Source organism: Xenopus tropicalis, chromosome 5 (genome assembly GCF_000004195.4).
Source record: "Xenopus tropicalis strain Nigerian chromosome 5, UCB_Xtro_10.0, whole genome shotgun sequence".
Lineage (NCBI taxonomy): Eukaryota > Metazoa > Chordata > Amphibia > Anura > Pipidae > Xenopus > Xenopus tropicalis.
The window spans coordinates 129336243-129352609 of NC_030681.2; the positions used below are offsets into that span (position 1 = coordinate 129336243).

The 16367-nt window shown below is 38.6% G+C and overlaps 1 protein-coding gene across 1 annotated transcript in view; it reads left to right on the forward strand.

Annotated features, from left to right (window-relative positions):
* The window catches only part of rasa2 (RAS p21 protein activator 2), a 57173-nt gene that overhangs the window by 13007 nt on the left and 27799 nt on the right, over positions 1 to 16367 (forward strand). The window contains 2 exon segments of the mRNA NM_001097197.1: positions 11235 to 11329; positions 14895 to 14968. Coding sequence (NP_001090666.1) covers positions 11235 to 11329; positions 14895 to 14968 — 169 coding nt within the window.

Here is a 16367-nt window from a genome sequence, read left to right on the forward strand (position 1 = left end):
AAATGGCTGCCCCCGTGGCTACACAAAAGCTTTATTTTATAAACTATAGTAGTCTTTCTAAGGAAAACACACCAGTTGTACCAGTACAGGGCAGCATTACATTATATAGTAATTACTTTAATACACTTTCATTTTTTGGTGTTACTGTCCCTTTTAAGTTGTGCGCAACTGGGAGAGAATGGAGGTTGGACTTGTTTTATATGTATTCTACATAATTTTGTAACACAGATGAGACGTTTGGAACCAAATTTATTTGGGCTGCTATTATAAAGGAAAAAGCACTATCTTGTAAGTTCAATTATTTTTTCCCCTGGGCTAGTTCTTCTTTTAGGGCAATTCTTTGGCCTGGGAAAAAGCACAATGGCATCATCTTACTTCCTTTCACAGATTTCCCTAGTAGAGACTAAAGTGTTTCTGCCTTGGGTCAAATGGGAACGATAAGAAAGATAGCGTTGTGGTACTTCTTTCCTTGGATCTGTACATTTTTCTTTTTTTTTTCTAAAAGGAGCACCAAGTCAGTGAAACATTTTTTTATTTACTGGGTGGGGTACTTAATATGGTCCAAACTTCAATTCTGTTATCCACATTTATGCAGAATGCATAGCTGTGAAGAATAGACCCTTGTGGTGCTACAATTTTTCCCTTGACTTACTCCCCCCTTTTTTTTAAAAAAAAAAAAAAAGCACCATTGTAAGCCTTATGTGATTTATTTCTTGAAGGGAAGGGAGCAACATTAACCATTATCAAACCACTTCATCCTCTTTTTATCTTTATATAGCACCAGCAAGTTACACACAATTATTTATAAAAAAAAAAAAAAAACAATTAAAATAATGTATAAGATGAATTACAGAATAAAAATAGGATCAGATATTCTCTGGTCAGAAGAGCTTATTTGTGTTTGTGGTAGGCTATTTCAGAGGCAGGCAGAAGTTTCAGAGAAGGATGAATATGGAATAGTGACCTTTAGACTACAACATTGGTTACTTTACTTTTAGGACTGTCTGGATATTCAGGGATCATTTCTGTAGGATTTTGAGAGTGAAGTGTGTCTACAATTACAGATTGTGCGAGGGTAATGTGATTGTGAACTCGGGATTGGTATTTCTAGATGGGACTGATCTTTCTAACAGCTGGGAGATAAGCATCTCTAGTAGTGGTGTGGAGGAGAGCAGGGCTAGGACTCAACAGTGTAGCTACAGGGGATTCATTTGTTATGACAGCAGATAGGGTAATATGTCATCATTTTCATACAGAAAAAATTAACCTGGTGCTAGGGTATGGCATATGGTTTATCACATAGAAAGATTAGTGGGTGGGGCTGCAGTCTTTCAATGTAATTTATCTTCCTCAAAATTTTAACTGTTGTGCAACCTAAAAATAGTGGGAGCTTAATGTGTTAATAATGTCAGGTTTGGGTTTTAGAGCACTGGGTTGATTTCCTTGGGGTACAAACTGTTTAGCCGTGATGAATTGCACCTTAATTGGAAGAGGCCCACTGTGCTTGGGGAAGGAATTGCTAAGCGGCAATGGGAATGGGTTATAAAGTTATAGGGAAGATAGTGTAAACAGGGCTGTAGGAATAAAGGGGCACACAATATACCTGTCAAATTGAAATTTGAGATTCTCAACAAAGACATTTGTCTACAGTAACTAGATCTAACTCGCCAACAACTAATGTGAATATCAGACAGAAATGTAGTAACCTCCGATGTCTGCTTGCAATGAAAAGAGCTTGTCAGACAAGACTTAAGGGGGAATTCACAAAAGTGGAGAGAGCCCTTTTTTGGAGTAAAAGTGGTGGAAAACACATTCTCGAGATTCACAAACAGAAATCCGCCTAAATTCCAACTCAACTGCCACTTTTTTCCGTTTTTGGTGAAAGAAAGACAGTTTACAGACACTTTTGTGAATTTGTCCTTTAAACGGCATTTATACGACATTTTTGAACGACATTTTCAAAATGGTGTAATTCTCTGTCAGACCAATGCTAAGCTCTTTTGTTTGTTTTTGTTTTGTTTCACCCAGTCTCCGTTTCACACCTCTGGTAGGGGTCCCATTGGGGGGATCATGAAAATAAAAATGGGGATTAGCAGACAAGTTCCTGTCTAACCCTAGAACAATAGGTGCAAAAAGCCTCATTAACATTTTATATACAAGTTAAGTTAAAAACTGATTTAAAAAAGTTTAATCTATATCCTATATGGTAAACATTTTTACCTCACATTTGCATTGTTATGCTAGTTTTAGTTTAATGAATGAGGCAATAACATTTTGAGCAAATATATTGTATACATTTTATTTAAAGGAAAAGTAAAGCCTCCCTGGCAAATTTTTAGTTGTAGCAGCAGTTCCCCCTCTTTAATCACTTCACTGACATTTGCCCCAACTTATTTGTGCCCCCATATCATGTCCTGAACTACAGAGCTGCCTGACAGCATTGCCCCCCACCTTTAACTGTGCCCCTTCTGTTTCCAGTAGCCATATTGGTGATCAGCAAACAGCACATACACACTGGCACCCAAACTGGGATACTGGGGTTCAAGGTTGGACTGGCCCAACAGGGCATTGGATAAAGACCTGCTGGGCCCCTTTTCACCGGGCATGTTGGCATGTGGGCCGCATTGCTGTTGACCAGTAATCAGTAGGGGCTAGAGAAGTAGTGCAGGGGGTGGGCCCTTGATTCACTTTTCCCCACAAAGAAGGTATTTAGGCCCTTACATCTCGTTGCAGAAATTTAGAAAGCATTAGAAAGCCCGGCTTGTCCTAAAAAAAAGTGATGTATAGTTCCCCATGGCAAACGAAAATGACCCTTCAGGAAATGCCCCTAAATTGAAATGACAAAATGAAATGCAAAATCCGGCTGGTAAAATCCTTATTTGGCTGGACAGTGTTTTGGCAAATGGAACTTGACCACTTTATTATTCCTTTTGCATAAAGACGCAAAGGCAATTTGCTGCTCAGAGTTCATTAGTAATTAGTTTTTATACATGTGTCGTGGCTGCTTGGGAATCTGTGTAGTCTGCAACATACTCAAAACTGGGGCCGTTGTTAGTGTACCCCCTGCTGAACTATATACTGGCTGAAGAGTTCCTGATAATGCATAGAAGTAGGGTGAATCTCCTGTACCATATACCAGCAGGGGATAACAGTGCTCACAGGATATCGCCTGTATTACATACCAGCTGGGCACTATTATGCGGCTCAGAGAATATCTCCATTACTCTCCTATCCGCTCCCCAGTGTAGATTCTGTTCTATGATTATTTCCATATATCCTAATCAAATTCCCAAAAATAACCCTAAAATGCACTTGCTGATTTTGGCGGCCTTTGTAAGCCCCATTGTCCCTGCGCTGTAGCTCAGCTCACCTATCAATTGGCTTCTTATTGCCAGTGATAAGAAAATTTTTTCCCATGAGAGTTGCTTTCAGCTGCCATAGACAGCGCAATTCTACTCACCGTGACGGGGGCAAGCAGGCATGCTTATGGTGGGCAATTTAATAGCTGGTACAGGTATGGGATCCATTATCCGGAAACCCATTATCCAGAAAGTTCCAAATTATGGGAAGGCTATCTCCCATAGACCCCATTATAAGCAAATAATTCTAATTTTTTTAAATAATTTCCTTTTTCTCTGTATCAATAAAACAGTGAGTTTGTACTTGATGCCAACTAAGATATAATTACCCCTTATTGGGGGCAGAACATTCCTATTGGGTTTATTTAATGGTTAAATTATTCCCTTTTCTCTGTAATAATAAAACAGTACCTGTACTTGATCCCAACTAAGATATAATTACCCCTTATTGGGGGCAGAACAGTCCTATTGGGTTTATTTAATGGTTAAATGATTCCCTTGTCTCTGCAATAATAAAACAGTACCTGTACTTGATCCCAGCTAAGATATAATTAATCCTTATTTGGGGCAAAATAATCCTATTGGGTTTCATTAATGTTTAAATTATTTTTAGTTGACTTAAGGTATGGAGATCCAAATTACAGAAAGACCCCTTATCCGGAAAACTCTAGGTCCCAAGCATTTTGGATAACATTCAGGATACCTGCATCATAAATCGTGAGCTGCCCTTTAAAGTGCAAAAAAGAGGATTTGTGGGGAAATGTAGCCATTGAAAAAGTCATAACGACAACCGCAGCGGCCCATTTCTGGGCCAAGCGGTCACCGGGACATAGGGAGGTTAAGTGACTTCTGTCCAGGGGTCACAAGGGCGTAACCTGTGGTGAGACATATTTCTAGCTATGGGGGGATTAGAACTACTGGCTGGCTGGCTTAAGGCGGGTGTCTTGACCACTAGGCTACGCTTGCTCCTCCCGCTTGTAGCATGTTTCTTTCGTCCTCTTTTCAGCGTCATATTGGCGGGTGGCCTATCCTAACCGACTGAATGAAACATTCAGGGTTAAAGCCTGCCCCTTGCACCAAGACCTATATAACTAGGGGGATGAATCCTCCACTCTCTGAGAAAGCTGATAAGTGAGCCTCAATGTCTTTAACGTTAAGGTTACAAAAGATGCTTAATAATGTAGTTATCTTAAGGGTCATATTGAGCGCTCTGGGTGAAAGTGCTGCTCAGTTTTCCATGTGCCATCATGCAAAAAGAATAAAGCATTATTTTTAATTAGCATAGTATGAGCTAGTGTAGTATAGTATAACTGGTGGAGGGAAGATATGGCCATGACGGCAGTAATCCAAGTAATCCAAGGCGGCACTCTGCAAATATATTAGAAGACTTATAAAGGACTTTTTAAAAGACGTGTCAACCCCCGAAAAAAAGTTTTTGCCTAATAAAAAAAAAAAAAGAAATAAGTTTTTGCCTAATTCCAAGCAACTTTCCAATATGAATTTATTAAAAAATATTAGTGCTTTAAAAGTTATTTTGAAATGTAATTGCTATAGTAAGTAGCATTGGGAATCAGTGTAGTCTGCAACATACTCAATACTGGGGCCGTTGTCTAAACAAAACAGCTACATGGTCAGCGTACCTCCTGCTGAACTATATACTGGCTGAAGAGTTCCTGATAATGCATAGAAGTAGGGTGAATCTCCTGTACCATATACCAGCAGGGGATAACAGATAGCGCTCACAGGATATCTCCTGTATTATATACCAGCTGGGCACTATTATACAGCTTACTGGGATATTGGGGTACAAGGTTGGACTGGCCGCCAACAGAGCATTGAATAAAATCTCGGTGGGTCCTAGTCCTGTTGGGCCCCTTTTCGCCAGGCATGTTGGCGTGTGGGCCGGATTGCTGCTGACCAGTAATGATTAGGGGCTAGAGGAGAAGGTTTTTAGATCCTTAAATCTTGTTACAAAAGTGGAATTACACAGAAATATAGAAACTATTAGAAAGCCCTAAAATTACCCTTCAGGAAATACCCCTAAAATGAAATGCAAAATCCTGCTGGTAAAATCCTTATTCTGAGGCTCATGTAGATAAGGGGCCGGGTTTGAGACAAATTCATACAAAAAATTGTTGGCAAAATGACAAAATCTGAAAACTGTCTAAAAGACAAATTCACAAAAGTGGAGATAGCCCTTTTGGAGTAAAAGTGGTGGAAAAACTGGTGGAAATCACTTTCTCCAGATTCACAAACAGAAATCCGCCTAGATTCCTACTCAACCGCCACTTTTCTGTTTTTGGTGAAAGAAAGACAATTTACAAGACAGTCTTGTGAATTTGTCGTGTAAACGGCATTTATACGCCGTTTTAACGACATTTTCAAAATGGAATAAAGCTCTTCAGTTTGGTTTCCCCCAGTCTCCATTTCACACCTCTTTTAGGGGCCCATTGGGGCATCAGTAACATATATTAATGGGGGTTAGCAGCCTAGGGAACAAGTTCCTGTCTAACCCTAGAACAATAGGTGCAAAAAGCCTGATTGACGTTTTATAAACAAGTAAAACACTGATTAAAAAAAAGTTTAATTTATATCTTGTATATACAAAGTTTTTACCTCACATTTGCATGATTATGCTAGTTTTAGCTTAATGAATGAGGCAATAACATTTTGAGCGAATATATTGTATACATTTTTATTTAAAGAAAAAGTAAAGCCTCCCTGGCAAATTTTTAGTTTTAGCAGCAGTGCCCCCTCTTTAATCACTTAACTGACATTTGCCCCAACTTATTTGTGCCCCCATAGCATGTCCAGAACTACAGAGCTGCTTAACAGCATTGCCCCCCACCCCCACCTTTAGCTCTGCCTCTTCTGTTCCCAGCAGCCATCTTGGGGATCAGCAAAAGCATATGCACACTGGCACCCAAACTGGGATATTGGGGTACAGGGTTGGACTGGCCCAACAGGGCACTGGATAAAAACCCGGTGGGCCCTAGTCCCGTTGGACTCCTTTTCACCGAGCATGTTGGTGTGTGGGCCGGATTGCTGCTGGCCAGTAATGAGTAGGGGCTAGAGAAGAAGGTATTTAGACCATTAAATCTTGTTACAGAAGTGGAATTACACAGAAATACAGAAAACACTAGAAAGCCCAGCTTGTCCTGAAAAAAATTATGTATAGTTTCCCTGGGCAAATTAAAATTACCCCACAGGAAATGCCCCTAAAGTGAACTGACAAATGGCAAATGAAATGCAAAACCCTGCTTGTAAAATCCTTACCCCAAGGCTCATGTAGGTGTGGGACAGAGTTTGATGGCACCAACAGATTTACTAAGAGACAAAGGCAAATTCCTAAAAAAATTGTCGGCAAAATGAAAAAATCTGAAAACTGTCAAAAGACAAATTCACAAAAGGGGAGATAAAGATTTGTGAATTAGGTGGAAAATCCGACAAATCTATCTCCACTTTTATTTTGTTTCAATATCACCACGTCTGTGAATTCCCCCCCCTAGAGTTAATTGCATGTACTGAGACCTGGTGGGATGAAACGAGACTGGGCTGTAAATTTACACGCTACATGATTTTCAGGAGAGATAGATGAGTTTTTCTATGTAAAGCCGGAATTAAACCAGTGCACTAAAGAAAATACCAAGACACAAAATTTTACAGTTTTTTTACAATTTTACAATTTTACATTTTTATGTGCAAACTGTACAAGGGCATCACTGTGATATATTAACTAGAAACCCCTTTCACAGTAATGATAGAAGGAAAATGGAGTGTCTTTAAATTGCTTCTTAACAAATATACATGTTAATAAATTACCCAAGTAAGCAAAGTAATACATAACAAAGCAAAACCATTATGATTTGAGTAAAAGGTTAGTGTCTCACTTAAATATGCATTTAAGTGGGACAGCTGAAACTTTTATAAGGTGCAAAAAAGCTAAAATATGGAATTTAAAAGGCTATTGTAGTAAGGAGTAATCTTAATCCAAGAATGCTTTATTTATAGTAAAAAAACAAAAAGAAAATTAATCAAGAAGGACCCTTAGTATCAGTAGGAGGTAAATTGGTTGATTAAAGCAGAGATTCTGGTTACACAGCTGAGAAACAAACTAATGAAAGTTCACATTTTAATAACTTGGATTGGGATTTGGCTAAAGAATAGATTACAAAGTGTTGGCAAATGCAACAGTTTTCCTAATTGGACCAGTGTTGTTGGCGGAGACCCACAGGGTTCTTATTGGTCTGTTTTGGTACTTTGCTTTTTTTTAATTGTTTATTACTATGATCTTGAGGTGGGTGTTGTAAGTTCTGCCTCTGCTTTTGCTGATGATACTAAATTGTGCTAAAATATAAGTTCAAACAGAATACTGCCTCTTTGCAGAAAAAATTGACTAAATTGGAGATGCGGGTCAGTGTTGCTAAATATAAGGTTATGCACTTCCATAACATTAATGTTCATGCAAGTTATACACTAAATTTTATCCTGTTGGATGCCTCCTTAATTAAGAAGGATTTTGGGGGGTTTTGTGGATAACAAGTTCTGTAACTCTGTAGGCAGTGCCGCTCGGTGGCTGCTAAAGCAAGTAAAGTGTTGCCTTGCATAAAGGGATGAAGACATCATTTTGCCTCTATAGGTCTTACCTCACCTTCAGTATGCAGTACAATTTTGGGCTTCAATCCTTAAAGGAACAGTTCAGTGTAAAAATAAAACCGGGTTAATATATATATATATATATATATATATATATATATATATATATATATGGCAGTGCAGAATAAATTTTTCTTTTAGACGTTTACTCACTCCAGCATTTACTTGTTTGCATTTTTGGCTAACATAATAGCCAGAAAACTACTTACTCCATTCGGCTCTCTAACCTCTTAGTTAGTCAGTGACTTTAGGGGAGCCACATGGGACTGTGGAGTTAGTTTGCTTTTGATTAAAAGCAATCAGTTATGTCCTATATGGCCCCCCTCAAGTCACTGATTGGTTAGTGACTTTTAACTGGTTAGAGAGCTGTAAAGGAGGAAGTTGAGTTCTGGCTAGTATGTTAAGTGTAAGCTCACTCCAGCCTTTATAGATTACATTTTTGGCTAACTAACTATATTGAAAACATTTTTAATTTTGCGCAATCTGTCTCTTTTACCCTGTTTCATTTTTACACTTAACTGCTCCTTTAAGAAGGATGTTAATGAACTGGAAAGCATGAAGAGACATAAAACTAAACTGGTACAGGGGATGGAAGATTTAAGCTATGAGGTTAGCCTGTCGAGGTTGGGGTTGTTTTCTCTGGGGAAAAGGCGCTTGCGAGGGGACATAAATACTCTATACAAGTACATTAGAGGGGATTATAGGCAGATAGAGGATTTTTTTTTTTTTAACATAAACCATAAGAGGCCACCCCTTTTTATACTTGAGGAACTGAACTTTAATTTGGAGCAGTGAAAATATTTCTTCCCGGTGGGGGCAATAAGATTATTGTATACCCTGCTCAATCAATGTCTAAACTTAAACGAGACCTGCCAATTTATGGCTAGCTTTGGACTAAAGTAGCTCATGGAAACTTTGGGTGTTTCAGAGTCACAAAAAAAAGTTGCACCAACAAAATACTAGAAACTGCTTTCTTTGCTTTGTTACCAATGACGTAGGGATTTTTGTTTTAACTGTCTGTTTTTGTTTAAACTTGAGCAATTTCCATATAAAAATGTATTGAGGTTTTGTGGCTCAAACTTTCAGGTTTCTATGTCCCAACAATGATTGCTTGAAGTCTCTACTGGTCTTTCTTTGGTATTGCTGAGATATAATTCTTAATTCCTAATTTTATTTTTTTTTAATAAAAGAAAATAGAGCAGATATGAGATCTCTACTTCAGCTCTAGTGTCTCAACCTGCCCACTCAGACAAGCCTGTTTTCTTCCTCTAGTTTCCATTATCATGTTGATCTGCCATAATGACTAAGTGCTGCTCACCAGTTCCCTTTAACCAATTCACACACTGTAAATTCACACTGTGAAACTGTTATCATGCTGTCTTAAAACTAGTCTATTTTTTAATTAAAAAACAGTGAGCATATATTATACTGATTAAGTAGTTGTAATTTTCCAGTGCAGAGAATGGTGTATATATTAGATCTTATAGAAGGGGAAGGCATTTTGGCATTGTACTGCCAATAGATTTGCCACATTAGTGCCACCTACAACGCTATATTTATTTTGCAGAAAGCTGTACTACACCTGAGTAAAGAGCCGTAGAAGCTCCCTCTGTTTGTTTAAGATAGCAGCTGCCATTTTAGCTTGGTCTTGGTAGCATCTGTGCTGCATCTTTGGCTCCTGGTAGCTCAGATTACACAGCACAGTTTGGAGGGGAAGAGAGGACAGATGAGGGGAGCAAACTGAGCAGACTCGTGCCGTGCCCTGAAGAATTTTTCAGGGAACAGGAAGTCTGACAGAGAAGAGCATGTGTAGACAAAAGAAGAAAATAAATCCTGTGTTTCTTTTGATAGAGGAATCATTGCAGAGTGCTTATGGCTGTATTTATATAGACCTTTCTGATAAAGCTTACTTAGTTTTTACCTTTCCTTCTCCTTTAAGTACAACCTATCTTCAACGTACTTTGCATTATGGTTGAAAAGCATGTTTTCATCATTTTTCTCTTTACTTGGACAACGTTTTAGTTTTTCTTCCAAGGAAAACCATGTATTGGCATTTGTTGTTCTTTCATAGAGAAGATTTCTGTGAATACCTGAATTATTTCTGTAATACAAAAAAAATCCATAATCTAAAGATGTAATGTAAGCTTATATTATTGTACATGCATGAAAACACAAACTGATTTTGAAAGCCTGGTACCACCCAGGTATACTAGTACCATGCACTTGGGCAGAAAGTTTCTGAAATATGAAAGGTATGGAACTTAGTACACATTCACAGAATACCAAAAATGCTGGCTTCTGTATATATACAAACACACACACACTATTATATTTTTGCTATGATGTATTAAACTATTAAAGTTTTTCTTTTAGTAGTGTGCAGGGCATTTTTAATGTCTTTATGTATAAATCTCTATATAATGCCACAAGAGCCATAAATATCCTGTAAATTATATCCTTAAAATCTGCAGTTTGGCCATTTTCCTATGGGACTAAACTGTAAATTATATCCTAGTAAATAGCACTTTCCTATGTCAGAATGCGTCATTTATAACGGTAATTTATACAGATATTGCAGCCTCCTGCTTTTATATGGCTATGTAACCCCTCTGTGACTTTTAAGATCTGTATAAATTAGAATAGGAGATGCATTTTTTACTCTAATTCAATCTAAACACTGCTTAGTGATGTCATCAGTTATAATTGGTGCTTAGTAATGTCATTTGTGTTACATGACTCACTGAAACGTGTATATTACAGGTATGGGATCTGGTATCTGGAAACCTGTTATCTAGAAACCCCAAATTAAGGAAAGGCCATCTCCCATAGACTCCATTGTAGCAAATAATTCAAATTTTTAAAAACGATTCCCTTTTCTCAGTAATAATAACACAGTAGATTGTACTTGATCCCAACTAAGATATAATTAATCTTCACTGGAATCAGAAAATATTGAGTTAAGTTCATGTTAAAAGTCCTGAGCATTCTGAATAACAGGTCCCATACCTGTATAATAAAAGTTACCCCCTGTTAAAAAATATAAGGATATTAGAAGTTGCCTTAGAGTTCCATGACCTGTATAAAAGCACTCACCATTGGCCTCTTGTTTTTATATGGCTAGTGAACTCCTTGGAACTACAATACAGAGGTTAATTTTATCTATATAAAGTATATAAAAAGCTTGTTTAGTTTATTTGTGTTTTTTAAATTTTCCTGCAGGAAAAGTTTCCATCAAAAAAGAGGATTTATGCAGTTCTAATGGAAAGGAAACTTGGTTTCCACTTCAGCCCATCGATCCTAACTCTGAAGTACAGGTATGGCTTTTTCAGTAATATTTTTATTAAAAGATTTTTCAACTGAAAGGGAAAACAAGGGAAGCGCTGAGAATAAGGAAGGATGGGTACATTGTAAGCATTGTTGAAGTGTGTTCTTTGGTGTAACACAGTCTGTTGTCTATATGTGAGCCAATGAAAAATGAAATACATTTAAGCCCATCTGTGCCAATAGAAGAAATGAAAGTGCCCAAGCAGGAAGCCAAATTTCACAGGAAAAATCCTTCGTGAGGGAAGATGCTCTCCAGGACCATGAATTGAATGCTTTCACTGCCATTGTGTTGTGTCTGACATTATGGGCCAGATAGCATTATTCCAAGGTTACAGTTTAGTAACTGGAAGTGGAGTAAAATGACTTAGGGTGAGATTTATCAAATTATGCCACAGAGCATTTGTCTTTTTTTCTTTTTTTTTTTTTCTTTGTCCTTTGGTATTAATCATTTGTTGCATGAGACCATTCTCTCTGCCTGAGTACTGTACATGGCTTACTGGTGCTGATGTATCAACATTGGGCAGATTTGCACCTGGCCAGTAACCCTTTGCATCCAGTCAGATTTTTAGTTTCCTTTTGCTATTTGCAACTCTCAAATTAAAGATAACGAATTGCTGGTTTGCTCTGGGTTACTGCCCATAAGCCAGATGCCAAATATTTGTTTGCAGCCTGCGAACAGACGCATAATCCAAAGAACTTGTTGCTGTTACTGCACCTGGAGCCATTGCGTTGGCCAGTAGCAGGCACATGGAGAAGAATTTGGTGCAAAACTTCTCGATAATGCAGTTTTGTGCTAAAATCCACTACATGTGCCTCCACCCAGGCAACACAATGACTCTGGGTGCAGGCACATCAATAAGTTATTTGGAGCTGAGGGGCAGATTCTAGTACCGAGTTTATCCACAGGCTGAGAATCCACCATATCTGCCACTAGAGTTTGTCAGTTATTATTACTAGAGCTAATCAGTGTTGGCAAAAGGGACTCGTTAAATAAACTATCAATGTAGCCTCAGGCCGTAATCCTGTTAGTCAATATATATGCCTCTTACATATTCATTATCTAAGCTACAGTTCCTCACATTTAGGGAAACTGGCTCTTTGGTATGCCATTAAAGATATGGCAATGTATGGAGGATGTTACAGATAGCTTGCAGAAGTCTATTCCCTATATATAATATCATATATATAAAAGCTGTAAATCCAGTGACTGACATGATTGTTATTCGACAAATTCACAAAAGGACTCCTCCCTGCCTTACCAAACAAATCATTAAACAAATAATTGAAAAAAATCATCCTCTCTCTAGAGATGTGCAAAAGCAGTTGGCATAGGCAGATACTACCTTGACACCTATAGAAGTCCCACAGGCATGGTTAACTTTTATGCTTTGAAGCTAATTATCTGGTTAAACTGAAAGGCATTAAGGTGTACTTTATATCCGTGCAATTTCCATTTCATAGAATAGGAAGCTCTTGGTAGCTGGGAAAAATATATACATTGCTGTGGTTTTCCCTAAGAGGATTGTGGCAGGAAATATGTAAGGGTTCTATTGCAGTAAGACTGTAAACTGAGTTAGTAATACTGTAATCAAAGCTAGAAGAGAAAAATAATTACATTAATTATACTTCTACCTTTACATTTCTACATGTAGCAGTTAGAAATAAAAATCACTTGACATTGGCTCTTTAAAATAGGAAATATATAAATATAAAGGTGCATTTTGTGCAGGTACCTCGGGGTAGGGCATTTTTTAAAAAAAAGAGTAGGAGGTTAGCTGTTAGTCACTGGTGGGGGTGTAACTAATATATTGATTTCCCATTGTCCTTTTAAAGCACGTTTCAAGCAGCTGTACCTCTCTGATTTGTCTGTGCTACTTAAATGGAATTGAAAGGGTTGCTAAACATCTTCCGGTAAATGAATACTTAAAGTGCACCTATCTATCATTGATAGTTAAAATCATTTGAATGGGAAATGAAATGCTTAGTGATACTAGGCACTCCCTGTACTCAGCAGTTAGGCACCTGGAACCGGTTTGTACTGAAAATCCAGATGGGAGGATATAGTCCCTAATCATGTGGCACTATTACATAGTTAAAAATATCCGAGGCAAGTCGTGCTCTGTTACACCCACATGTGTCCAATTGGGGTGCACAGTTCATAAATGAAACTAAAACTACTTGCAGTGAATCTAGTTCCACAGACATGGGCCACAGTATGGCCATGTGTTGTCATTACATCCTCTTGTAATTACAGGGTTGGTGACTGCTCAACTAAATTGCTAACCAAGTACAATACATAGCAAATATATCTCTTTCAGAGTTGCAGAGTCGCCTATGATCAGTGCAGGGTTGCTGACACTCTGACTCTTAGAGAGCTGCTGAGCTGAAAGTCTGGTATTAGCAGTCTAAAACTGTAAATATAGTTAAAAAAACTAAAAATTGATAAAATAATGTAAATTGCAAGTGTTCAGGGAAGTACACTGAGTGAGTTTACATCAGTTTTTGGGTTTTTTCCCCCTTTAAAACAGAAGAGAAATGGGCAGGTGAAACAGTGTTTGTGCCAAAGCATATGTGTTTGGCTGGGGATGCACATAAAGGCTCATTCTGACTCATTCTGAAATAACAATCTGTAAATAAAGCTCCGACACATGGGAACCTCCCCTAGTTATATTATTGCCTTTAATTCATTCAAACGTTTTACTAAAGCTTAGTGTAATAATAAATCTGTCACTGGATTGTTAAAACATGAGCAAATAATAATGAAGTGGATCAGATGCTAATAAACAGAATAAGTGTAATACAATTCACACCAAGTGCACCCTATGCAGGCTGGAGGTTGGATACCCGTATGCACTAACGTATAAACAAGGCATTTCATTAACCTTTTACAGTAAATAGGTTTTCTCATCTCTTAGGCATGAAAAGAAAGAACATATAGTAGCCCAATACAATACAATTTATTTAAGTAATTAAAAAAAAAAAAAAAAAAGTGTTTCTAGAGAATATAGTAGCAGCCTACACTGAAAATCTGTATATTCCGGCATATGAAGGAGGGGCTTCTTGCTGCCATAGACAAGTTTTCTTAGAATACCTGTTGGGGGCTCTTTGAGCTCTTAAGGTGGCCACACACGTGGCGATTTGCGATCTTTCGTGCGACCAAAAGATCGTTAAATCCGCCACTAACCTTCAGGGCTGAAACGGCAAATAAGGAGGTAGAAACAATAGGATTTCTACCTCCTTCTGCCGATTCAGCCCTGACGGCAGATTTTGCTCAGGTGCCTTCTATGGCGCCCGATCAAAATCTTTTAACCTGGCCGATCGGCGAGTCGACCGATATCAGCAGCCTCCTGCGATATCGGTCGACTCACCGACTTACCATACACGCCCTGAATAACATACGAAACGAGGTTTCGTACGATATTATCGGTGCGTGTATGGCCAGCTTGGGTGTTGTTTAAATGCTAGAGTTGCTCTGTGAACTTTTAGGTGGATGCTATAACAGTTTAGCAAATGTGTTATTGCTGCTTCTTTATGCTTTACATTCTCTTATTTTAGGGGAAACTGCACTTGGAGTTAAAACTGAATGAACTGATTACAGAGAATGGCTCCGTGCAACAGCTTATGGTACAGTAAGTATATGTGAGGGGATGGAAATGGCATGCAAAGAGTGCTCTGCCTGTACTGGTCAGCAGTTCTGTAAGTGAGACAGGCTTTCAGATGCTACCAGGACACTTCCTTTTTTTCTGTAGCTTGCAAAGAGAGGAAGCGTAGGCGGCTGCAGAGAGTGTTTGAATAACACACAAATGATTATCAACCCATTCACTCCCAGAATAAGGCTGTGTGATTCAGGCACAGAATTAACACTTTACTCATGGAAAACTGTTCTTTGAACACATTTCCTCTCATGTGGTCAATCCTGTAGCTTCTGTTTCAGATTTCTGCTGCTTCTAGAAATGTTATTATGTATGTTTTGCTCTTATTTAGTTCATTGTTTAGTCAGCAACTTGGGCATAAAGGGGATGTAAACCCAAAAATGAACTGTAGCATAATTAAAGAAAATATAATAAAGTTTCCAGTTTCAAATAGTGATTTAAAAATGAAATGTAATTGCTGTTGAAAGCAGCGTGCATCTGTCATTTGCAGTTTTCCTTTGCTTCTTCTGATTACATGTACTATTTGAAACAATGTTAAAATAGTTAGCTCTCCTTCAGACAAGACTCCAATTCCCACAATGCCTTGCATCTTTAGTGATTAACAGGCTTGTAAAGAAGGAGAATCATAGACATGCGCACTGTGGGAAATGGAGTCTTGGTTTAAAACAGGGGTGGGCAAACTTTTTTGCTCACGGGCCACATTTACTAACCCCCGGCTAGGGCGGGCAGGTCCAGGCCAGCGTTACGCCCCCTTAGTCTGTTAAATTCTGGCTCACCAATGACACCAAGTCTCGCGTGATGAGACTTGGCGTCGTCTGCGGGCCGGATTAAAAAGGCCAAGGGGCCGGATGTGGCCCGCGGGCCGTAGTTTGCCCACCCCTGGTTTAAAAGGAACTTTCTTTTGTTGCATTGTTCAAATGACAGATATGGCTTTCAATAGTTAATGCAGTTAAAATATTTACTGTATAATGGAAAGTTGCTTAGAATTACATATTATTTCATTATACAGAAGTTTTATATTTGGGTTTTCATTTATTATAATTGGTTGATACAGCAGCACATACATCTGTGTAAATGTGACTTAAGGCCCCCATACACGGGCCGGTTCTAGCTGCTGCTATCGGTCCCTTAGACCAATTCGGCAGCTAATCGGCCTGTGTATGGGCACTAACAACCAGCCTGCCTGACCGATATCTGGCCTGAAATCAGCCAGATCTCGATCGGGGCAGGTTTAAAAATCGAGTCGGATCAGGGACCGCATCGGCTTGTTGATGCGGTCCCCGAACCGACTGCCCCATTGCCCCCAATATAATTCTATTGATTGGCCCCAGGGCCAAACGATCGAATTAGCCTACACATTCCCTGATATCCCCCA